The sequence below is a fragment of the Ostrea edulis genome, chromosome 3 (genome assembly GCF_947568905.1).
Source record: "Ostrea edulis chromosome 3, xbOstEdul1.1, whole genome shotgun sequence".
Taxonomy (NCBI): domain Eukaryota; kingdom Metazoa; phylum Mollusca; class Bivalvia; order Ostreida; family Ostreidae; genus Ostrea; species Ostrea edulis.
This window is the reverse complement of record NC_079166.1, coordinates 25,022,519-25,048,930: the sequence shown is the minus strand read 5'-3', so window position 1 is coordinate 25,048,930 and position 26,412 is coordinate 25,022,519. Positions and strand designations below refer to the sequence as shown.

The 26,412-nt window shown below is 36.9% G+C and overlaps 2 protein-coding genes and 1 long non-coding RNA gene across 18 annotated transcripts in view; all 3 read left to right on the top strand.

Annotated features, from left to right (window-relative positions):
* The window catches only part of LOC125673635 (SH3 and multiple ankyrin repeat domains protein 3-like), a 75,717-nt gene extending 65,393 nt beyond the window's left edge, over positions 1–10,324 (top strand). For 11 of the 16 annotated variants that reach the window (XM_048910274.2, XM_048910271.2, XM_048910272.2 and 8 more), the window contains 5 exons: positions 463–596; positions 3,353–3,533; positions 3,864–3,953; positions 4,229–4,264; positions 5,925–10,324. In XM_048910274.2, the coding sequence (XP_048766231.2) occupies positions 463–596; positions 3,353–3,533; positions 3,864–3,953; positions 4,229–4,264; positions 5,925–9,178 (3,695 nt within the window). In that variant the 3' untranslated portion in view covers positions 9,179–10,324. The remainder of the gene's footprint in view (positions 1–462; positions 597–3,352; positions 3,534–3,863; positions 3,954–4,228; positions 4,265–5,924) is intronic. The other 5 variants (XM_056157669.1, XM_056157664.1, XM_048910276.2 and 2 more) reach the window with 1 other exon arrangement.
* Positions 10,325–18,435: 8,111 nt separating this feature from the next.
* LOC125675092 (uncharacterized) lies at positions 18,436–19,481 on the top strand. The gene is made up of 2 exons (XR_007370346.2): positions 18,436–18,870; positions 19,035–19,481. It is a non-coding gene; the product is annotated as an uncharacterized LOC125675092 (long non-coding RNA).
* A 3,613-nt stretch (positions 19,482–23,094) lies between these two features.
* LOC130053506 (uncharacterized) lies at positions 23,095–25,078 on the top strand. The gene is made up of 3 exons (XM_056160832.1): positions 23,095–23,257; positions 23,360–23,521; positions 23,826–25,078. The coding sequence occupies exons 1-3, from the start codon at positions 23,095–23,097 to the stop codon at positions 25,076–25,078; spliced, it is 1,578 nt and encodes a 525-aa protein (XP_056016807.1).
* Positions 25,079–26,412: the final 1,334 nt, after the last annotated feature.

The following is a 26,412-nucleotide window of genomic DNA, read 5'->3' as shown; positions in this document are numbered from 1 at the left end:
GGAAGTTTAGATCCGTTTAGAGCATCCCGGATATAATCGGTGTATATATGGAATTGTATACCAGGATTTTGAATAAAACATCTGTTCCATGTTAATATGATTGATACTGTGAGTTTAATGGAAGTTGTCTGTGATTGGTAAAGGCTGTTTTACAGCTTGAATGGGAAACATTGTGAAGTCTGCTAGTAATGGGTACTCCCGAAAGGAGAACTATGCCACAGGGCCAAAGCCCAAACTGGGGAGGGGGTCAAAAAGGAAGAGCCAGTTATATCGACAGTGCTCAAAAGCCACAGAAGGTACTAACTATAGTGTGTCCTTCCCACAAGTCAAAGCTGGAATGGCAGTTTTACTAAATTCGGTGTACATATTAAACATTAAGACTGACCAGACTTCATCACGGAATGTCAATATTTTGCGTCAGGTTGAATTTTAGATGATTTTTGTTCTGAATTTATTTCACAGCCCAGACCCATGCCACTGGGGAGCTGGACTTTCGACCAACAGCGGAATTCCCGGCGCTACAGTATCTGGACAGCGTGGACCCCGGGAGCAGGGCGGACAGGGTCGGACTGAAGACGGGCGATTTCATACTAGAGGTAGCGTACTCACGACATTGATTATTTAGAAGACAAACACTAGGCCAGGCTGTCTACCACAAGTGGCCACCTCTGTATTGACTTTGGTCTCCCCATTCAGAAGATTTATGCGGAGCTGGGTAGAATTTTCGCATTAAAAAATTTATGAAGGCTCTTATGAAGGACCTTCGTGTACTTAAGTTAGATTTGATTTTTGTGTGTACAATTCTATAAGATCTATACATAACTTTTTTCTAACTTTGGAGGTTTTTTGCCTGACTATTAAAAATCGGGAATCTTTCCGTTTCCCTGGTGAACACCTCTACAAACGATGACCTAGATATATGTATGTTAGGTTACGAGGCAGTAGACGGGATAATTATAGTATATACACCCCATCAGTCAAGCCTCCTGTTACTGTTCTCCGTGTGTACTTCTGAGTCATTTCTGTAGCTGTGTCCTTATTTATTGCTCAGCCTCATCAGGCCATTGTTAGTTTAAGGGGCGTCGGCTGGCCTGAAGGTGTTCTAATTGATCCTTGTGAGACTGTTGATAGTGTTTACCTTGGCTTTTTACAACAGCTGGGACAATTGTCCCATCTAAGACTGGACAGGTTCACTGTATTAAACAAAGCGTTCGCACCTTCCTTCCACATTCTGACAGATAGGAATTTAAGATTGTGTTTTCGGAGACCTTTCCCTTCAAAATATTGTAGAGTGTCTCTATTTTATTGAGTAAACTAAATGTGTGCCCAGTCCATGTGATTGCCTGTATCAATGATGGGATTGATAACTGCACACCATGTATAGGAAAAGATCTAGCACTTGTTCTTTCAGAACTAAATATTAAACACTAAAACAGAATAGACTTAGAGATATCAGTATTTTTTATGAAATAGACTTATAGCGATATCAGTATTTTTTGTGGACTTGTCAACCTCCTTATACAGCTTTTATCTGAATGTGTAAGAAATAAAACAAAGTTTTTATGTTTTCACTTGTTTTGTACACAACAATTACGCAAGACCAGGAACAGTTTATTAACATAACATAATATTACTAGTAACCTAGCTCATACAGGGAAGGTAAACTCCGAGATAAGATTGAATTATTTCGTGATCATGATTCATCGCCAGATATACCTCAATTAAAACCTTTTTCCTGTACACAGAATCTAGTCATTTTGTCAATTTCAAGGGGTGTCCCGTTATAACATGCTCCGGTAATTCTGAATGTTAAAATATAATTAAAGATCACCATGGTCTGTTGGAGTTGTACAAAACATTTCTAAATCACAGTATAGAAGTTTTCATGTTAACACTGTCAAATAAAAATACCAGGTATTCAAAAATCAGGATATCTGATAATCTCTCAATGAAAAAAAACTTCATTCATTGATAGAATCAAATTTACACAGTACAAAGAGAAAAGGCTGTATAGGGTCTGAGGAATGTTTACACAATAGTTGGAAGGAAAAGGAGTAGATTGTATATATGTCTATTGGTATTGTGGTCATGTTTTTCAATGATTTAACAGAGTGAAAATATAAACATTGCATCATTTAGATATGTACATGTTGTATTTCATTCAGTTGATAAAAAAAAAAGAATTGCTGCCTTTTTCCTTAACATGGTTGGGAAAAAAACCCAGTAGCAAATAAAATCTATGGAATGCTGGGAATGGACTAATTTTTAAAAAAAATGTCATTCTTTGTTGACAAAAATACATTGTTGATACAAAAAAAAAAAAAACCATGCATGTGATGGCTGGTACAGGCAGGGACTACCTAGCCTACTTCATGCATGTGAAGGCTGGTACGGGCAGGGACTATCGTAGCCTACTTCTGATGAAAACTGTCCATGATTATATGACACAAAAATAGTCTAGTTATGTGCATGTTATGGAGCAGTGTGTCAACAATACACGATAAAAGCGTATTTGACAACTGGTAGATGTATTCTGATGAATCAGTTCCCAAGCAATACAGGAAGCTCCGCTGATTTATATTTCTTGTTCTGGCATGTGATGGTTAGTGGATAAAGTTCTTTCTGTTTTTGTTTCTCGGTGTTCAGCACATCGGTTGTGTGAATCTAGGCATTTTGATTGTGTTGTATATACATGAACATGTACTAATCCTTCATCTGGAATTTTAATCTGACCCCCGTCGTCGTCTCCCCCCCCCCCCCCCCCCCCCCCCCTTAACATAAACATTTTCACAATAAGAATAAAAAAGAATTGTAACATGGTCTGAAATAGCTGTTCAACCAAAATAAGATCCACCTCATACTCCTATAGCCTCTCCCACCCCCAGGATATTGAGAAATTTCTGTTGCAGTCATTATGAGTTCAAAATCAATAGCCAGGCTTGTCCCATTGGATTTAAACAGATGGATTAGAAGAGTTCTTCAGTCAAATTCAAAGCTGTGAGCTTCTTTTGTGTTCAAAACTTGACATTTCTGTGATTAATTTGAGGTGTAATCGATATTTTTAGTGATGAGCTACAATTGAGATGGCATATACCTGACAAAAATCAATAATTTTACAGGAAAAAGTCCAGAACAGAAATTTCTTTGAAGGTTTTGTGATGTTGTAGGACATAAGAAGCGGTTTTCAGCTTCCCCCTCTAATTCTCTTCACTAGTTCAGATGAATTATGAGTTCTGAGTCACACAGATTCTTTAAACCTGAAATACAATGCTTGATGAATAAATCATTAATTTTGTGATAGACTTATCTATGTAAAGCACTGCATTTCTGAAAAGTTGTGTTGTTTTTGTAGATAAATGGAGAGAATGTGGTGCGGGCGTCACATGACCGGGTGGTGCAGCTGATACGTCACTCTGGGGACACCCTGGCCCTGAAGGTGGTAACTGTAAAACCCCTGGAGAAACCAGATCACTGGCTTCAGCACCACAATGGGACCATGACGCTCCCCAACAGGGGCGGACCCAAACGGCAAGGTAGGCACATAGTTAAAGACAGGCAGCTTACAGTTAGGTTATGCCTTTTACGTTCTCATGCATGCACAGATTAAAATCTAATTATCTATTTAACACACACACACACACACACCCTCCCTACCCCCATGAATCTTGTCTTAAAGATGGGTAGATAAAAAACCTCCACAGAACCTATATACACGTATTGTTAGAAATTCTCTGTGGAACCTTTTTTTAAAAACAAAATAGTGCTATACAGCTATTCAGTGTGTTTATTATAATGTAAAGCAGGTTGTACAATTTGAAGATGTTGCAAAGGAAGTGTTTATAGCATACAATTTCATTTTTCAGCCCCACAACCTCCCCAGAGAGACCCACAGACTTCTCTGTCTGTCGGCAAAGCGCAGGGGAAACAGTACGCAGAGGGCATGGCTGAACTAGGTAGGTCCACAGGTTAGGCAAAACTGGTATAGAGTGCATGAATTAAAATACAGACTTCAGTTCACTGAAAATAGCCAAGACTTTGCTGAATTCTCCATTTGTTTAATAGTTTTTCTCTCTGTTTTATTTACGGTTCTACTCACTTACATTTAATCTATTTGGTGTATGAAAACTTATCTGCCTCTTGAGAGTTAATCAATTAATTTAGAGATGTGATCTCTTAATTGTCGAAACATCATTTTTATTTGACTAATGTGATGATGTATGTTTGACAGAGAGGACTGTGCAGGAACTAAATTCTTCTACCGAGGGTAACTCCCAAGTTTTGACATTGTATCTCTAGATATCAACTTGGTGTTTTAACATTTCTTTGCTTAAATCTGCACACTTTAAGAGTACCAAATAAAATCTTGACAACTTTGTAATTGTTATCGGTGAAATAGTTCAAACGTACAATGAAGAATGTGATAGGTGTATACACTTCCTTGTTCTTGTAGTTCAATGTATGTTTTATATCATACAAAAATTTATCTCACATGACTACATACCTGTAAAAGAGTCTCTTAAGTTTTATGATTCACAAATAGTTTCGTAAATCTGCAAAAAATAAAGGTATCATCGACCAGATAGTTTAACTGTAGGATTGTGATTGTTCTGTTTAATACTAAAGTTACATTTATAGACAGTTTAACTGTAGGATTGTGATTGTTCTGTTTAATACTAAAGTTACATTTATAGACAGTTTAACTGTAGGATTGTGATTGTTCTGTTTAATACTAAAGTTACATTTATAGACAGTTTAACTGTAGGATTGTGATTGTTCAGTTTAATACTAAAGTTACATTTATAGACAGTTTAACTGTAGGATTGCGATTGTTCTCTTTAATACTAAAGTTACATTTATAGATAGTTTAACTGTAGGATTGCGATTGTTCTCTTTAATACTAAAGTTACATTTATAGATAGTTTAACTGTAGGATTGCGATTATTCTGTTTAATACTAAAGTTACATTTATAGATAGTTTAACTGTAGGATTGCGATTGTTCTGTTTAATACTAAAGTTACATTTATAGATAGTATAACTGTAGGATTGCGATTGTTCAGTTTAATACTAAAGTTACATTTATAGATAGTTTAACTGTAGGATTGCGATTGTTCTGTTTAGTACTAAAGTTACATTTATAGATAGTTTAACTGTAGGATTGCGATTGTTCAGTTTAATACTAAAGTTACATTTATAGATAGTTTAACTGTAGGATTGCGATTGTTCAGTTTAATACTAAAGTTACATTTATAGATAGTTTAACTGTAGGATTGCGATTGTTCAGTTTAATACTAAAGTTACATTTATAGATAGTATAAATGTAGGATTGTGATTGTTCTCTTTAATACTAAAGTTACATTTATAGATAGTTTAACTGTAGGATTGCGATTGTTCTGTTTAGTACTAAAGTTACATTTATAGATAGTTTAACTGTAGGATTGTGATTGTTCTCTTTAATACTAAAGTAAAATTTATAGATAAATGAAGGGTGTAGAGTCACAGTTTAGTACTTAATTTATTTTATAAAAGTGTTCAAACACATGGACTTTAAATAGTAGGAACAATTCTCTTGGATATATCGACTGCACATGCTTCTTCAGCTCCAGATTTTGTGTCTCTATGTTTTACTGCAAAATCTTCTTATCTGTTGTTTTCTCTTTAAAAATCAAAACCATATTTATTGATATCAATATATGATACAGGATTATATATACATTATCTATCTAACACTGAATTGTCTAACATCTTTTAGCTTATATATCTGTTTGCCTTATTTTCTTTTAGAATATGTTGCCTCTCTCTGCTTTGAACAGAATTGTAGAAATTAAAATAAATTTATGAATAATTAAAGGTATTGCTGACGTCAAATAGATCTGATAGTTGCATGTAGAAATCATGGCTTTACATAGTTTTCTTCTTTTTGCAGACCAGCTAGACTTGGCTTTGGCAGAGTATGAGAAACAGAGTGTGCATTCTGCAGTGTCTTCAGATCAGAAGACGGCATCCATCAGGAGCAAACATTCTGCTAAACGTGTGTCGTGTGTTGAATTGGACAAGATTGAAAATCCAGACTCAAAGGCTGCAACGACTAAAGGCAAGGGTAAGGACTACATGAGTCCGTCTGAAATACGTATCCAAAAGTACCATCACAAAAAAGGAGCCAATCTGGAGCGATCAAGCAGCACTCCTAGTTTAGTGGACAAAAAGACGGAAGCAGTTTATGCAACGCCAACTGTGCCCTCCACTGAACAAAATGACATGGGGCACAGGCGGTCAAGTAGTGGTGCTGCTATCAGTCATATATACGCAACCCCAGGGGAGAGACCAAGGGCACCCCCTCCCCCTCCTCCTGCTGGGACATCCACTTCTAGTCCTAAAAGACCAGCCCCTGCTCCCCCAACAAGACCTCAGGCAGAAATCATATCAATATCCACGGATAGAAGAAAATCTTCTCTCACCAGCATGACCGACAGTGTGCATTCTGTTGAGAAGCCTGCTTCAGAATACGAATCCAGTTTCCGACCTGGAATTTCTGCACAGTTGAGCACCGAACCAAAAATTTCAACTCTTTCACTGCAGCAGGTTAAACTGCGTTCTCACAATAGGAATTCCAGTCAAGTTTCTGTGCAATCTACTGATTCAGGGGAGAGTAAGCGCAGTGAGGAGAAATTGGGAGTCACGTTTGCAGAGGACAAAGTTCAAGACCAGGCCCATTTGTTCCTACAAAAACATCCGAATGCCCAACTGCTGGTAACAACAAATATACATGCCAAGAACAAAGACAGAAAAATGTCGGAACCAGAACCAGATTATGATAGTGATGAAAACGATGCTAAAGTGAAAAGTAAAGTGACAGTTATAAGTGTAGGTGGTGGGGTGGAAAATTCCAAAAAATATACTGTGAAATCAGATATACCATCAGGGGAGGGGGGAATGTTTATACCTCCACCTCCTTCTGAACCAGCACCGAAACCTCCCAGTCAGAAACCGCCCTCACCTCTACCAAAACCAGCAAAACAAGACATTGATATCAAGCTAAGTCTTTCAACAGAGAAGAAAGATATGGAGCAGTCCATTACAAAAAATGTTGAAACTTCTTCAGTGAAATCAGAGGAGACTGCGTTGTCGTCCTCTACGGTGAAATTTTCAGAGCCAGAGCCACGGAACATTCCACCTGCCCCGCCAGCTCCACCTCCTCCTCCACCCGCTCCACCTGCACCTCCACCACCAGGTGTAATGGCTCCAGAGGAAAAGCCCAAAACTCCTCCTCCAGTGTTTGAGAAAAAACCAAAAAATCCTGTACAAGGTATTCCTTCGAAGGCCATCATGGATGCTGTTGCTCAGAGAAAAACAAGAATTGAGGCAGAGGGCATGAAAATTTCCAAAGGACCAAATAAAGAAGCACCAGTAAAAGATGGAAATGACCTCAGAAATAGAATGCTGGACAATACACACAGTGCAATATTGGCTGCTGTCGCCAAGAGAAGAGCTGTGCTGGAGGAGAAAGACTCTGAACACACTGTGGCTGATGAAATCGAGAACAGATTACAGAAAACCAAGAAACTGCAGTCTGCAAAATACTACTTCTCTAGTGAATCAATTCAAAAGAAGGACACAGAAAAGACAAACAAAGTAGGAACCAAGACTGAAACTAATGCTAAGGAAATTACTCCCACCATTGTCAAACCAACAACACCAACATCAATCTCACCTATTACAACAAAACCACCAAGTCCAGTTCCCAGTAAAAAGACCAAACCACCAAGTCCGGTTCCCAGTAAAAAGACCAAACCGCCTAGTCCGGTTCCCAGTAAAAAGACCAAACCGCCTAGTCCGGTTCCACCTAGGAAAATCAGTCCATCAATACCTGGAGCTAAAACTTTGCCAACAGCTACAAAAACAGCAAAACCAACAGCCACTAAAGCTACAGAGAAAACACAGACTGCACCAAAACCAATCTACATATCCTCCACAAAACCTCCCAGTCCAAAACTAAAAAAGGCACCCAGTCCTATTCCTGTCCAAAGTCGTGCACCAGAGACTAGTCCTGATAAAGCTAAAGCGACAAGCCATGAGAAATCTTCAACCGTAGGAGAAGGCAAGGGTGTAGAAAAAGATGAAAATGAAGATCTTCTGGCCAAGGCAGAAAAAGTTAGACAGGACTGGCTGCAGAAGAAGTCTAGCAGTACTTCTCTCAAGTCTCCACGAGATGTTACAAGAAATCCTAGCAAGTTGAATTCTCCAAGAAGAACAACCTCCAAAGCTGGAGCAAAAACAGACAACTTGGACACCAAAGAGTCATCTGCTCCCAAAATGAATGGAATGACTCTTCCTCTGAATAAGGAGGAAAACAAAAGCACAAGTGTTCAAAGCAAACCCAGCAACTCGGCCAAGGGACTTGTTCAGGTTCAATCCGCAAAGTCCTCGGACAAGAGTGGCATCACACCAATGAAGACTTCAAAAGATTCGGAAGTCTTATTGAAAACTAAAAACATTAGAGATCGCATAGCAAATTTCGAAAAGGGAAAACCTGCTGTGAATGGAAAGTCAGATTCTGATTCTAAAATCCCTGTGCATGGTGTGACATTGGACAGTTCTATTACTGATAAGTCTCCTGCACTCCCCCCACCACCGGAGTTCGGGGATGCTGTACAGCTGGAAATCATTCCACCTCCCTCAGGGTTCAATCTTACAGACAATTTAGAATCACCAACTTACAGCTCTGCTTTCCATCATAGTGATTCTTCATCTGTGTCTACACTGTCTACTTTATCGGACGACCACATGGACAATAAAACCAAACATTCCTACGAAGATTTGATAGCTCCTCCCCCTCCTGGGTTTGATGACAACAGTGAGGACTCGGGTGTTATTCCTCCACCCCCAGACTTTGGGGAAAGCAAACCTGCAATGAAATCAAATAATAAAACTTATAATAAGCCATTTTTGTCCAAGCCGCTCTCTGGCTGGCAATGTTTGGATGTACTAGATTGGCTCGATAGCATTCAAATGGCTCAGTATAAGAAAAGTTTTCAGCAACATTGTATTGACGGGAAAAAGCTGGGTGGACTACAACGCAATGACTATATTCAGTTAGGTGTGACTCAGGTCGGTCATCGAATGTCTATGGAACGAGCCATTAAGAAAGCCAGTAACATTATCACTGGCACACACTTGTGATTTCACGATAAACTATTCAAGGGAAGGTAACTCTTACATGTTCTCGAGTCGCTGTGGTGAATCTTAAGAAATTTTGTGGAAAAAATTTCGCTTTATGTCTGTGATTTTTATTCTTTTGGAATTATCATTCGATGGAACAAGAATCCCAGTGCTGCAGATGTGATGGGTGGTCTTCCATATTATATCATTTCATATTGGACGTCATGCAAAACAGTTTATTTACTCGGGTTGTGCATATAGAAATGTATTCACGTGATATCACTATAAACCTGTACATAGCCAGTAAACATTGTCTTTATCAGAATGTGCCAATGTAGCTGGAGAAGACAGTTTTGTTCTCCTCATTTCTGAATTGATATTTTTGAAGTTTGACTTTTTTTCCTCATTCTTGTTCTGTAAAAGTTGTAAAATTATATGTTATATGTTAAAGCATTACCAAAATATGTATTCAATAACTGCATTAATTGCAAGTAATTTTTAGTCTTGATTTAAAAAAAAAAAGAAGCATTACAGTTTATATCAATCATCAGGTATTGTACTGTAGCCTCTGTGTATAACAATATTATATATATATATACAGTGTGTGTGTTACATATATATATATATATATATATATATATATATATGTATATATAAACACATACAGACAGGTTACCTTGCATTTGGATTGTGAGAAGAGTACCTGTTTATCTGTTAGAGCGCTATGCTGGCATAGCAACCATTGAAATCTCCACTGTGATGCTGTTGAGCACGCAGGGCGACTAACGGACTTAGTTTATGTTATGATAGTCAAGCTAGTTTCGGATGTAGCTTTCTTTATACAAAGACATGAACAATTCAATATTTGAGTTATATAGACCATCTGTAGATTCCCATTCAAATTCCGAGATGATTTTAAGTTTGCATAAAATGCATGCTGTCAGATATATGCTTCACTTTTGCCTTGCAAGCTTGTTGAAAGTGCCATGGTGGTGAGAGAATGTGTATCAGGATATTCTACAAAAATAAAAACCATTCACATTAACACGTTGTATGAAAGAATAATTTATTTTTTACATTTTCTCAAATTTACTGTCATGTAATTGTTTGTAGTTATACAAATGTAAATTAATATTAAATTTTGACATTAAATATATATGAAAAAAATTGAAGGTCTGTTTTATTTATTTAGTGTTTCTTGGAAAGTAATTAGTATTACATCATATCAACAGAAAGTAATACTGGGAAACCGTATAAACAGAAAATTATACCGATAATGATAAATTGTAGCATATAATTAACCTTGTTTTTACTACATTGGTCAATGTGTATATCAAAAATTTCAAAAATCTGCACTTCATGACCTATGACCCTGTGGAGACCTCTGAGGTCATGGGATGACAAAATTAAAAAAAAAAAGTTCCCTGTCAAATTGTTAAAAAAAATTATATGGTGTCTACTACAAATCGGACACGTATAGATATACATGTAAATGAATTTAAAAAATATTTTTTTAAAAACGGTCATGAATTACATAAAGAAAGTTCAATGTTTCTACCCATATTTGCAGATTCTGAGGTACGACATTTTAGATCTTCAAATTTCAATCGGATTTCGTGCTATACTGGTATATGTCTGTTCACAAGCTTGCTGTATAAATCTTGTGTAGCCCATATGAACAGAACAAAGGATCTAATTCTAATGGTCCCCGAAAAATTTTGAGGGAGCATATAGTCGTTGTCATGTCCGTCCGAGCTCATATCTCCTGGAAATTGATAAAAATTTATCACGGATGTTTCTTGAGTCAAGCACTTTTGGACTAAGGTTGTTCAAGGTCATTTTGGAAAGGTCAAGGTCACTCAACATATAAAAGTTCCTTATGTCAACAGTTCTTGATATAAAAGTTCCCATATCATAAACCTTTCACCAGAAATTGATCACAAGTATTCCTTGAGACAGGGACTTTGAAACAAGGTCATTTTGGATAGGTCAAGGTCACTCAGAACATACCTTACATGGGAAGAGGTGCCCTATTTCAACAGTTTTTAGCTCACCTGAGCTGAAAGCTCAAGTGAGGTTTTCTGATTGCTCATTGTCTGCCCGTCGGTAATTTTTTTTTTTTTTTTTTTTTTTTTTTTTTACATTTTCATTTTCTCCAGAACCACTGGGCCAATTGCAACCATACTTGGCAAAAACCATCCTTGGGTGAAGGGGTTTCAAGTTTTTATACGCCCGTCATAAAACAGGATGTATTGTTATGGCGCTGGCCGGCCGTCCGGGGTAATGTTTTCTGGACTTTTTTCTGTAACGGATGCATGTACAACTTTGAAATTTGGTCACAATATCTCCCTCAAGAATTGTAAGAGTGAGTTTGCATTTCAGCTGGATTGGTCCATCTATGACTTACTGCAGGGCTATAAGTATGTCAAACAGTTTTCCGGACTTTTTTCTTTACAGATACAGCCCTGAAATTTATACATAAGCTTCCTTTCAGAGGAATATAAGTTCAGTTTGCATGTCTGTCTGTGACCTACATTAGGACTAAAAGTAGGTCAAACAGTTTTCTAGGCTTTTTTCATTATGGATACAGATATTGCCCTGAAATTTAGTCAAAGGCTTATTCTTGGAGGAATATAAATTCAGTTTGCATTTCAGTCAGCTGGATTGGTACATCCTTGACCTACTTTTGAAAAAAATAGGTCAAACAGTTTTCTGGGCTTTTTTTCATTACAGATACAGATACTGCCCCGATATTTAGTCAAAGGCTTCCTCTCAGAGGAATTAAGTAATGAATATATTATTTTTTCGTTGGATGGAGGAATTCCACGGAAAAAGAAGGAAAACTGCATAATTGCGCGTAGCGCATGATGCAAAAGTTTTCCGTCTTTTTTCCTCCTGGAATTCCTCCATCCAATGAAAAAATAATAAATTCATTCCTTATCATTTAATATTTAAAAAAATTGAGTTTTAATATACATGTAAAGAAAAGCAATTTATTCTTAGATCAATGTACTTGCGTTTGTTTACACTAACCTGTTCCTGTGTGCACAGGATTTTCATTCCATAATGTGGCTGACGAAAAGCTAAACAAATACTACAAGAAAAGGGACACAAATATACAGCATGTAATAAGTAAAAATAGGTCAAGGGAGAAAAATAACTGTTATACAATTTGATCTCTCAAACATAAATATAAAAACTCATGTAGCACCTTGTCTACATCCTCTTTGAATGTTGAAAGATGCCGAGAGATTGCCACCTTGGTTAATAGTAGATATGATGTTATGATAGAATAATTTCACCCATATATTTTTCTTCTTTGCGCAGAAATTTTAGCTATACAAATAAGAGAAAATAAAAGTATTAAAGGTATAACTATAGATAACAATGAACAGAGAATTTCACAACTAGCCGATGATACATCAATTATACTTGATAGTAGCAAGGAATCTCTTCTAGAAACAATAAAAATATTGCAACACTTCTCTGAAATGTCAGGACTAAAAGTTAATTTTTCAAAAACCAATACAGTATGGATTGGATCAAACAAAAAAAGTCAGGACACCCTTTCTAAAGACTTTCATCTGAATTGGGGGACTTGTAAGTTTACTCTACTTGGAATTAATTTTGATGTAGAATTACAGAACATGTCAAAACTAAATTATCAGCCAAAGCTAAGCAGAATAAAATCAATCTTAAATCAATGGGAGAAAAAACATTTGACACCAGTAGGAAAAATTACTGTTATCAAAACTCTGGTCTTGCCTCTATTAAATCATATTTTTATGGCAATTCCAAATCCTGATGACAGCTATTGTAAAGAATTAGATAAACTATTCTTTTCTTTCTTGTGGAGCCATTCTCAACATAGAATTAAAGAAGAGGTAATCGTAAAGCAATATGAGGATGGTGGGTTAAAAATGATCAATGTAAAGAAAGGCTTTTATAGCCTCTTTAAAATTGTTTTGGATGAGACAACTCTTTTTTTCAGATAGGGGTTTACATAATTTTATACCAAATTTAGATCTTGATAAAGTTACTACATGTGGAATAGAATACATAAAAAACATAAAGACATCGCTGAAAAACAAATTTTGGGTTGATGTATTTGATTCTTGGATTGAGCTACAGCATAAACAAAATCCATTTACAGTAACAGTAGATACTCCAATATTTTACAATTCTAACTTTCTTGTGGGTGGGAAAGCATTTCTTAATAAATCCATGTTTCACAATAATATTAAATACCTTAATGACCTTATTGATGAAGAGGGTTTGTTCCTGACTTATGAATCTTTCTGTAACATTTATCCAAAAGTAAAAATCAATTTTTTAGAACATATGAGTGTCATAAATGCTATTAAAGCATGGATGAAAAAAGTCAAGTTTGATAAAAAATTAATTAAATTAACAAACCCTCTGATTATGTCGAGTATATACACTCTCTCTACGATGCAAAAAATCAAGACAATTTTATACTCTTCTCAATCAAAAATGCACAGAACCTACTGGTAAAAGAAAGTGGAATGAAATATTTGAATTAAATGACAGAGAATGGAAAATGATCTTCAGATTGCCCTTTACAGTTACAAGTAATTGTAAACTGCAGTGGTTTCAATACAGAATTCTGAACAAAATTTTAGCTTCAAACTCATACTTATTCAAAATCAAAATTAGAGATGATAAGAATTGTACATTCTGTCAGATAGAAGAAACAATTGAACATTTGTTTTGGGAATGTGATAGTGTTCAGCATTTCTTAAGAGAATTTGAAGTTTGTTTTGAACATAAGACCAATCTTCAAATATCAATAACAAAAAATAATTTTATTTTTGGATTTTTGGATGAAAAGAAAACTATATAAAATAATCTTGTTCTTTGGCTGAAATATTATATCTATACTATGAGGTGTAAAGGGAAGACACTGAATGTAAATGTTGCGATATCGCTAATGAATACATTTTATGAAACTCAAAGACATATCGCATATAAAAATGGTGAAAAAGATTTGTTTGACACCTGCTGGAACCGCTGGAATCAATTATTTCATTGAGTGTTTGTTTGTTGTTGTTGTTTATTTATTTTTAATTTTTTTTTTTTATAAATTTCAATATATATGTACCTTTTTAAAATATATTAAATAATGACTGAATTCATCTCTCTCTCTCTCTCTCTCTCTCTCAGAAAATAATATATACATATACCTTTGATAGTTTCTTATAAACATTTTGTACAAGTTTCTTTGCAGAATGTATGTATATATATATACTGTATGTATGTTTAAAAAAAAAAAAAAAAAAAAAAAAAAGCAACTCATGTAGCAACTGTCATATGATATTTACGTAAATTATCAACCAAAGGCAAATGAACTGATGAAATATATGAAGACAGTGAGCTAAGTAACGCCATTTGTAAAAGGGTTGTTGTGTGATATGAATGCACAGGTATGAACATGTTGTACTGTTCATCATTCCACATAGGAACATGGTTTATTGATTAAAGAACGACTTATTTTAATGTCAGCAATGCTAAACTGCAGCAGTTATTCCTCTTGGTTAATAAAACATTAAAAACGTTGGCCTAATATTAAAAAATAACACGCCAGTCTATTACCGGAAACCGGTGTTTCCCTTTAGATATCTGAGTGGGCCGTTTCGGGCCATACCTCTTTAATCACAACCTCCCTTTCAGAGGAATACATAATCAGTTGTATTTCAAACATTTCAACTTAATTGGTGCACCATGACCTACTTTAGGGCTAAAAGTAGATCAGATGGTTTCCTGGACTTTTTATCATCATAGATAGGTATTGCACCGACAATTTGTCACAACCTCACTCTCAGAGAAATACATAATCAGTTCACATGTCAGATGGATTGGTGCACCATGACCCACTTTAAGGCTTTCCTCAATTCAGAGTGCACAACATGCTTCCAGGTTGATTTTCACTGTCCGACGGGCGTATATTGTACCGTTTGCGGTACTCTTGTTCAATTGAATGGAGGACCATGTCCCATTCAAAGGAGAGATAATCACAAAAATGTAAAAATAGGATAGGGTCATTTAAAAATCTTCTCAAGAACCATTGTACCAGAAGAGCTGAATATTATATGAAAGCTTCCTTTTCCTGATATAGTGCAGATTCCAGTTTGTTAAAATCATGACACCAGGGGGTAGGATGGGACCACAATAGGGGATCAAAGTTTTACATACAAATAGGAAAAAACTATTAAAATATCTTCTCAAAAACCACAGGGCCAGGAAAGTACAAATTTACATGACAGCTTTCTGAAATAGTTCAGATTCAAGTTTGTTAAAATAATGGTCCCCAGGGATAGGATGGGGCCACAATAGGAGATCAAACTTTTACAGACAAATATATAGGGAAAATCTTTAAATATGGGCGTACATAATTCAGGTGAATGATGTGGCCCATGGGCCTATTGTTGAACAAGTATTGATCATATATCACACAAGTAATAGGGAAATGGCTCTCAGACAATTAAGGGTCACTCAAGGTCATTTTGTAAAGGTCAATGTCACTCAACATATACCTTATAAATACATGAAAAAGAACCCCATTTCAAGAGTATTTCAACAGTTAATGATCATTGTGCGAGTCATTCGTCATATGAGAAGTAGTTCATTGGTTAGATGCATTTTGGGAAGCATCCATCAGTTTTACTGACATTCCTGTGTATGATTGACGGATGCATCGCCGTAAACTACGCCCATTGTCTTCGTTCACACTACGTCATAGCAGTGTGAGGTACGGTAGGTTGTCCCGGACTCAGTAAGTGTGGCTGGTGACGATGGCTAGGACATTTCTGTAAAGAGAATAGATAGACTGTCGTATTAACAGCCATATAGTACATGCTATTGTGGTCATTCAGAAAGAAAAGTGGTTTGATATACATGCTAAGTTGTAGTTGACTCATTCCTTGGAAAGTGGTGGAGATAAATCATATTTCTATTTTCGTTTTGTTTTGTTCTGTTTTTGTTGTTGTTGTTGTTGAGTGTTTTTAATTTCATTGAGTTGGAAAAAGTTACAATTGGAAAAGGGAACTGCCTCCATAGAATGTGTCGAGGACAGGGTTATAAACTAAGAAAGATAACTCTAATCAGATATATAAACACATATATTATTATATATTAACAGTTAAATACAATGTATGTCTCTGCTCTAACACTGATGGTAGGGAGAGTTGACGGGGTTTTGAGGTTTTAAAATTATACAACTGTATTTCAAACAGCAAAGCAGTGTCATCGCAATCATCGGAGTCTGACGTCACATCGATAACGACCCACTGCAACGTCACGCGGTTTGACGCTATGGGAGTGGAGACGCCTCAGCACAGTGCCTCGATTTAGTCTTGGATTATGTGTTCCTGGTGTCTCAGTTGTAGTTTGGATGCTGTTTTAAACCGCTTACACAAGTGCTACAACCTCATAAAACTATCCTGACAATGCGTTGATACCTTCGGTCGGTCTGTTCAAGGACTGTCGGCAATCGTACCAGTCAGCCTAAGATGTTTGCGCTTCTGTGGACATTTAATAATAATAAATAACGATACCATATTTATATAGCACCCTTTTCATGCACTATGTACGCTCAAGGGTACTTAGAGCGCGGTGGGCGTTTCCTGCCAATGGTAACTGTCCTGCCATGTCGCGTGCATCGTTACGGTGCCTAGGCACCATTTATGTGAATACTCCGTAACGAATTTCAATATCAATATTTTTACCAGATATTCCGAAGGTCAGAGACGCGTGAAATGCTATCGCGTGTATCCGTGCACTTGTTAATCGTGTTCACTGTATATATCGATGTATCGCGGACACGAAAATACATAGTGTGACTGAGTTCAAACAACCGTGACTTACTTGGGAATGATACCATGTAATTCAAAATTACGAATAAATTATTAATATTAAAAAAAATATTGACGTTTAATTGAGGTTACGTTTTTTTTGCATGTCAATACAAAATCAAATGAACAAATCTTAGTTTGTTGAATTGTGTTTAAAAATAAAAACAATTGCCTTCATTCTCTTTTTCATGGAGTAAACAAATCATTAACGTGTTTTACAGTGAATTTAACCCATGGCAATCATTTGGTTATTGATTTTGTTGTGATCGGGATGTTTTATGGTATGCAGTGTGGTTAACTGTGATCTGTTTACATTGTAAAGTTTACCTCTATCCTTACTACAGAGCAGCCACGCCAATCTGCCTTGCTACAGATGTAACAATTAACTTTAAAATTGGGTCTGAACTGAAAACATAATGAACTATATTTTGGAGAAATCACCGGCGTAGTAAAATATCACTGCATCTTACTTGTATAAAGTGACGGCACTTTATAGTTTTATAATAAGCGCTCCATTATTTTTTGGATATGGATAGTTGTAAATGAGCAACATAGTAAAATATCACTGCATCTTATCATTTGAAAACAGAAGTTCTGCTTCTTCAGTGCAGCGATACTTCAGCAAGAAGAGACATTCCAAACTCTACGGTTAACTGGCAATAATAACAGATTGATTGATTGATTATTGTTTAATGTCCCTCTCGAAAATATTTCACTCATATGGAGACGTGCACTGCCGGTGAAGGGCTGCAAAATTTAGGCCTATGCTCGGCGCTTATGACCTTTGAGCAGGGAGGGATCTTTATCGTGCCACACCTGTTGTGACACGGGACCTCGGTTTTTGCGGTCTCATCCGAAGGACCACCCCATTTAGTCGCCTTCTACGACAAGCAAGTGGTACTGAGGACCTATTCTAACCCAGATCCCCAAGGGATTTCATATGTTAGTTATTAGTAGTACTGTTATTAGTTACCCTATCTATACCTACCCGTGCTCTATGTTAAGGGGAAATATGAAATCCATTTTCTTTGGTACTATTCCATGAGTACTAAATACGGCAGAAATAAATGACCAAATATCAAATATCAGAGGATATCCGGTCTACTTGATATATCTTAGAACTTAGCTAGCTGATTCGTCAGTGTTTTAAAACTTGGTTACACTTTATAACAGAACAGTCATATGTTTATACATTTCTGCTGCAGATGAGGACAAATACAGGGTATGCAATAATTTATCAGTAGATAACATTGATGTTTGCCTTTACGGAATTTCAAGGTCATTTGACATGACAGAATATGACATTGAACTCTAACATTGACACGACAACAACAAATATAAAAGAAAAAGTGAGGGTCAATAGAATTTTGTTTGTTAAAACGATTTAGAGAAGAACCAATCCATAAGAGACCTTTCCAATCCTAGGAGACCTAGATGTCTCCCAATGATAGATAAGTCGCATACGACCAGTGCATTAAAGATAAGGATTAAGCTATTGTTTTATATGAAACGATGGCACCAACCACGTTGATTTTCTTCTTCTGCTTAGGATTTGCTTTCAGTCGAGAAAATGTCGAAGAGGATATCACTGATATTAAGGATGTTCTTCGGAAAGCTATATCAGAAATTGAGGAACTGAAACAGGAAGTGCGAGAAATCACTCCGCTCAGACGTAAAATCCGTAGTTTGGAGGTGGAAAATTCCTTGCTCAGGCATAAATATGGAAATTTGGCAGAAGAAGTCATCAGGCTCTGCGTGATGTTGTTGGGAGGGAGTACCGAAGAAATAATGACTCGGGTGTTCACGGCGAAGTAGAAACCAGCCCCAGCCGCCCACGTATTCGTAAATATACACTATACATAGTTGTAGAATTTAAAGATGTTTTTGTAAGGGATCTGTGTTTGAATGAATCAGGAGTGTGTTGACTTTTGATAAGAATTGAAGACAGTCAATCGCTGATTTTTATTGCTCGTTGACTGTAACTGTGGATTTCTTAATATTTGTAGGAATGCTTTCCCCAGACACATCGATTGCAACTTCCAACACGGTCGCCTTCTTTGTCTACATATCATCCAACGAACCCAATCCAAGCATCCATCACACATTGATATTTGACGTCATAAAACTTAATTTGGGAAATGGTTACAACCGATACAGCGGAATTTTCTCCGCCCCAGAGGACGGGCTCTACGCGTTTTCGTATGGTATAACCTGCGGTCTTCATGGTTCTTTGTATTTTCAGTTCATGAAAAACGGTAATATTTTAATTGTTAAGAGATGTGACAATGATGCAGATTCAGATGATTACAAAGAACTGTCCGGAACAATAATTGCAGACCTGACGTCAAACGACATCGTCTACATTTCCACTAAACATGCTTGTACAACGTACATAGTTAGTTACGAGGACTCTCGCTCTTTTTTAGTGGATGGAAAATAAATTGAAATGTTTTTTTTTTTTTTTTTTTTTTTTTTTTTTAGATTTACGTCATGGAAAGATACGAAAGCCGAATAGGCTCATTTTTGAAAAGTGAAAAAAAATCTAATTCATTATAACGAGTTAGTATCTCGTTATAACGAGTTAGTTATCTCGTTATAACGACTTAATTATCTCGTTATAACGTGTTAGTATTTCGTTATAACGAGTTAGTATCTCGTTATAACGAGTTAATTATCTCGTTATAACGAGTTAGTATCTCGTTATAACGACGTAATTATCTCGTTATAACGAGTTAATATCTCGTTATATAACGACTTAATCATCTCGTTATAACGAGTTCGTATCTCGTTATTAGGAGTTAGTATCTCGTTATATAACGAGTTAATCATCTCGTTATAACGAATTGATTAACTCGTTATAACGAATTGATTATCTCGTTATAATGAATTAGCTATCTCGTTATAATGAGATAGCTAAATCGTTAAAATGATATACTTTACGGAAACGTTGTAAGACCTTCTCTTATTCCCGAAATCTAAGATTAGTTTGAAAATAATTTAAGGTGGGTCCTTAGTCCTGAATTTTTGGGGTTTAGGTAGCATTTTTTTTGTTTGGAATCAATAGATTAACATTCAGAGTAATTAGAAAAGGCAAATTAGTTAAGGATTTCCAGATTTATTTTCATTACAGACACTACTGAAGTAATGTACCCCTATATAGATTTTTATGAAATTCATTGGAAACAGTTATCTGTTGTTATTTTAAAATAAAAACAACAACAAAAATTTTTAATTGCATTTATTTATCAGGAAACATGTCAATAACTAAAACACATGTCATTTTCAATATGTTCATCAAGTTTTAGTACAATAAGTGCAAAATTATTGAATTAACCTCATTCTCCAAAATGTTATAAAACAAACAAATATGGACACAATTTTCTTATAGCATGGTTTACATATCATTTTTTCTGTTTATATTAGTAGATGTACATCTGTTATAGTTATTTATGAAAAAAAATCCATACCTTTCCTTAATAATTTCAAATCTATAGCTTCCAGAGTATGTATACCCCCATAAAAACCATACGTCTGGCACCATACAACTGAGCTATCCAAAACCACTCATGGATTAAAATTTTATGTAATTTCATGAAAAGACACAGATAATAATTCCTTATCACCTTGGTAAAATGTTTGTGAAAAATATAGGAAATCTATTGCATAATGGACTTGATAAATAATTTACTGAAAACAGAGTTATTGTCCTTGGATTCAATATTTTGAAACGCATCATTTAATATTCAAATATAACTAAGACTTTTGAAATATTTTATGGCTAACAAGATTTTTTACAATAACTATTGAAAAAGACTCCAACAAAATTTATGTTCCAGTCATTAAATTATTGACTTTGCACAATCTTATGACGTCACAGTAGTGTGCTACAGCGTCATAAAAATGGCTGACTTCCTCTCGAAACACCATTTTGTTCCGGTTGGCCAAAATTGTCATGCAAAAAAATCACTAGACACCGATATTTATCACAATAAATACGTTACCTTTATAAATTTAGATATTCACCTGCTTGCAGTCTTGTATCGGAAAAAAACCATGTAAACAAAAAAGCACCCTTCGTGACCCGCCACCTCTGACATGCTCAGAAACCAACATCCGGTATCATCTTTTCTTTTCCGCCGTTGTGGAGTGCAATCACGTTTTTCTCGAGGAGGAAAAGAATTTTTTCTACTTGCTAATTTTGGCTAAGTATTGCATGGTAGTTTTTGTTATTACTTTATTACATTATTAAGCATTATGGCGAATGAAGGTGAAAATGTTAAATTACCTTTTATTGCTGTAGAGGGAGAGTATTGGGACTCTGTTGACTCTAGAAGTTTTGGTCCCATGGAATCTGACCCTTTTCTTTCTTATGGGAATGTCATGGATTCTCCAGGAATTCCTTCTACCCCGGTTACTTCGGTAGGTCAAATTAGAGCTACATCTACTATTACGCGACCTCCTGGTAGTCCGGTGGCTAGTTCTCGCCCTGAGAGTTTTCCTTCGGGTAATCGTAGGGAGACGTTTTATCGGTCTAGGTGGCCAGCTAGATTTCCTCATCCCATGTATTCTGTGCCACCTTATCCCTACTCGACTCAACCTGTGTGGACAGGGCAAGGTTTTGTTAGTAAACCAAACTTAATGGAGTCCTCCAATAAGGACGAAATTAAATGTTTGGTTTCCTCTATTCAGAAACTGGAGGCTTCTATTTCTTCAAAATTTGTGACAGTGGAACGTAGACTAAATTTGATTGAAAAAAGCAAATCAGCTACGTCCCCCACTGTTCCTGGGGCTGCTCTTGTCACCCCTCGGCCCGCTTTTGATAATAAAGCGGACGAGGAGGTTGACTCATTATCTTTGGCTCCAAGTAGTCAAGAGGCATCTTTTCTCAGTGATAATTGCCTATCTCCGGTTCCTTCAGTCGATGAAGTTGGGCTTTCTCAGGAGCAACTTCCGGTAGAGAATCTCACTCTGAAAGCCAAAGTGTACGCAATTCGTAGAGAATTGTCAGGTCCCGATTCTTTAGTTTCTCCTCCCAGGAGTTCTCACAAACCTTCTGATTTTCAGTCCTGTTCTGGTCTTGTGAGAGATTCTTCTAAGTCGTATGCTTCTTTTCCCGAGTCTAGTCATTTTAAATCTGCATTGGCTTCCATTAATTCTCATCTTGTCGACGATCAGATGTCCTCCAATAAGGCCTCTAATTTAGTTAGACAAAATCTGGCTTTTAGTACATCTTCTTTCCCTGGTAAGGTTAGAATGAAGTATTTTGATATTCATGATGTTTCCTTGGGAAAATCTCAACCTGTTTTTGATAAGACTTTTTCCAATCTTCTTGGTGCTAAGTCTTCTGAGGGGGTCAAGTTATCTCAGACTTCTTATTCTAGGTCGGAGAACAATCTTCGGGGTGTTGCCGCAGCTTTACAGTATGCGGAGCACTTTCTTGCTGCTGCAGGTGCCTCTCTTAAAGATAAGGGCGAAGAATTTGATGATGTTCGTTCTTTTCTTCTCCAAGTAGATAGATGTCTTTGCACTTCTCAGCTCTTGAATCTTGGTACTATTGCCAATTTTTCTTTAGCTAGGAGACAAGAGATTCTTCAAAAATCTAACGTTTCTGAGTTTCTTAAAGACAACCTACTTTTTTCTCCTCTTCATAAAGAGCAGTTATTTGGCATCTCTTTACGCAAATTACAAGAGGAATTACACAAAGAACCTCCTACTGTTAAAGTAGATGTACAATTCAACAATGGTAGTTCTAGGCGTGTTTCTTGTTCTTCTAAATCAGACTCTTCTAGAAGTAAGTCGCAAGGTGCTACTAAATCTGGCTCTTCTCTGCAAGGTTCAAATAATCTTAAGAGAAGTAATGAGCATCGTTCTTTCCCATCGGCTTCTGGATCTAATAATAAAAAACCCAAAGTAGCCAAGGGTAAGAAATCTCAGTTTTGATGCCTCTCCCCCTCCTGTAGCACAATCCACTCTTTCCGAGGAAGTAGGTGTTCCCTTTCCTCATCTTCCTGTGGGAGGACGCCTCTCTCTTTTTCTTCCTCATTGGTCCCGTCTCATTTCGGACAAATGGGTTCTTTCTGTGCTACGGAGGGGTTTAGAGCTTCAATTTCGAGAACAGCCTCCTCTCTCTGCGGTTCCTCTGGAATTTTCTATGACCAGAGACCCGTGGAAAAATCTGTTGTTACAAGAGGAAGTGTCTCTACTTCTCCAAAAGAATGTATTGGAAGAAGTAAGTCCACCTCTAGGTTGGGGGTTCTACTCTCGTCTCTTTCTTGTACCCCAAAAGAATGGACAAATGAGACCTGTGTTGGACCTCTCTTTTCTGAATCAGTATCTGGTGATTCCACATTTCAAAATGGAGACCAACAGGTCGATCAGAACCTCTCTCCATACAGGGATGTGGACGTCTTCTTTAGATCTGACGGATGCTTATTTTCATGTCCCTATAGCTCCGGCTTATCGGAAGTTTCTTCGTCTGGTCTGGGAGGGCAAGGTATATGCTTTCAGGGCAATGCCTTTTGGCCTATCTACTGCTCCACTAGTGTTCACAAAATTTTTTCAAACAGTGGTTGCGTATCTACACTCCCAGTCCATTTTCATCCATACATATCTAGACGATTCTCTGATCAAGAATTTTTCTTTCAACCTTCTTCATCAACATACTCATCGAGTTATTCATCTTCTGTTGAAGCTGGGTTTCCTTATTTCTTGGGAAAAATCAGAGATAGTTCCCAGTCAGAGTTTCATTTTCCTAGGGGAACAATTTCGAACAGATCTTGGGATAGTTCTTCCTACAGAGGAGAAATTTCTCAAGCTTCAGTATCTGTTGGATCAACTACTTTCAGCCAAACAGGCTTCAGCTCGCCAGTTTCTACAACTGATAGGTTTTCTGATTTCTCTGATGGACATAGTACCTTTAGGTCGTCTTCATATTCGCCCCATTCAGTGGTATCTTCTGGAATTTTGGGTACCAGCCTCACAACAGTGGGAAGCTGTTATTCCCATTCTTCCCAGATTGTATCCTCATCTTCTGTGGTGGTCAGTGAGAGAGAATGTTATGATAGGTTGCTCGCTAGACCCCCCAGTTCCTTCTATGACCCTGTTTACAGATGCTTCTCTGACAGGCTGGGGAGCTACCCTGGAAGGCAGAGAGGCATCAGGTATATGGTCCGGTCTCCAGTTGACAGAACACATCAATTTACTGGAGATGCGGGCTGTTCTTCTGGCATTGAAACAATTTTCCCAATTTGTTCAGGTCCAATCTCTGATGATAGCCACAGACAATACAACAGTAGAGGCTTATCTGCAGAATCAGGGCGGCACACATTCTCAGTCTCTTTACCTTCTGTGCAAAGAAATTCTGTTGTTTTGCCGTTCCCTGGGAATTCGCTTGTCAGTCAGGCATGTTCCTGGCAATCTGAATCTAGTAGCGGATGCTCTCTCAAGGTCACTGCATCCAGTGAATACAGAATGGGAGTTACATCCAGCAGTCTTTCAGGAGATCTGTCTCAAGTGGGATCGTCCTCATATAGACCTCTTTGCTACGCATCTGAATTGCAAACTGCCAACGTTTGTGTCTCCGATTCCAGACAACAAAGCTTTAGCAGTGGATGCAATGTCTTTCGATTGGAAGGGGATGTTTTCTTACATGTTTCCTCCTTTTCGCCTCCTTCCCAAGATTTTACACAAAATCAGGGTAGAAATTTGCAAGACCATTCTTATTGCTCCAGCATGGCCAAAACAATCTTGGTTTCCAAATCTTCTTCAACTGTGTTGTGCGAGACCAATTCTGCTTCCTCTCAGGAAAGATCTTTTGTCTCAATTCAAAGGCAGGAAAGTTCATCAGAATCTTTCCAACCTCCATCTACACGCATGGTTACTGTCAGGGAATCTCTCAGACAGGATGGCTTTTCTGACAGAGCAGCCAAACGTATCTCTAGTTCAGTCAGAAAATCTACAGGAGCAATTTATGACTCTAAGTGGAACATCTTCTGTTCTTGGTGTCGTTCAAAGGAAATTGATCCTCTCGCAGTTACTGTCCAACAGTTAGCTGAGTTTTTAGTCTATCTGTTTGAAGACAAAGGTTTCTCTTCCTCTACTATTAAGGGCTATCGTTCAGCTTTATCCAGAACTATAGCTTTGTCAGGAGGTCCTGATTTTGGGAAGAATGAGTTCTTGTCCCTCATGGTCAAGAATTTTTGTTTGGAACGACCTAGACAACGTAGGTTGGTTCCATCCTGGAATTTAGCTTTGGTTCTTAGGACTTTACAATTTCCTCCTTTCGAACCTTTATTTTTAGCTTCCTTTAAGTTTTTGACCTTGAAGTGCTGTTTTTTATTAGCTTTAGCTTCTGGTCGTAGAAGGAGTGAGATTCATGCTTTCTCCATTGCAGATTCTTGTCTCAGATTTTCTGTAGATAATTCTTCAGTTACTCTGTTGACAGATCCATCTTTCTTAGCCAAGAATCAGTTATCAGACAAAGGTTCTGGACCTATTGTTATTCCTGCTCTACCTAAATCATTAGGTAATCAGGATTTATGTCCAGTGCGTACACTTCAGAAATATATTTCTGTTTCGTCAACGCTCAGACCTTCTGGTTCTACTAGACTTTTCATTCCTATTAAGAAAGGTCTAAAGGATATTTCGGCTAAGACTATTTCTACTTGGCTTTGTCATACTGTTAAGATGGCTTACCAATCTTCATCTCCAGAAGCCTTGTCTCGTGTTCAAGTTCAGGCACATGAAATTAGAGCCTTGTCTTGCTCCTGGGCTATTTTCAATTTCTCCTCTATGTCGGAAATCATGTCAGCTGGTTATTGGAGGTCTGATAGTACCTTTTATAACCATTACCTTAGATCTATGCCCCTTCATAGTGACAGTTTGTTCTCGATTGGACCTCTAGTTTCAGCTCAAAAAGTGGTTTTTCCTCCTAGTTGCCAATCTCAGGGGGATTCAGCTCTACTTTGAATTCTGCTTATCTAAATTTATAAAGGTAACGTATTTATTGTGATAAATTCTAAATTTTTAGTATTAAAATTTGTATTTGTTAAATAAATACTTACCTTTATAAATCAGAGGTCCCAACCCACCTCCCCTTCATCCCTCTTCTAATTTTTTGTTTTATGTCAAAGAATAGATGATACCGGATGTTGGTTTCTGAGCATGTCAGAGGTGGCGGGTCACGAAGGGTGCTTTTTTGTTTACATGGTTTTTTTCCGATACAAGACTGCAAGCAGGTGAATATCTAAATTTATAAAGGTAAGTATTTATTTAACAAATACAAATTTTAATACTAAAAATTTAGATTTTGGAACTCTTCTTATAAATAGATCTGAATCACTAAAGCGTTTTGTTGATATGATATAAATATAAATGATCACGAAA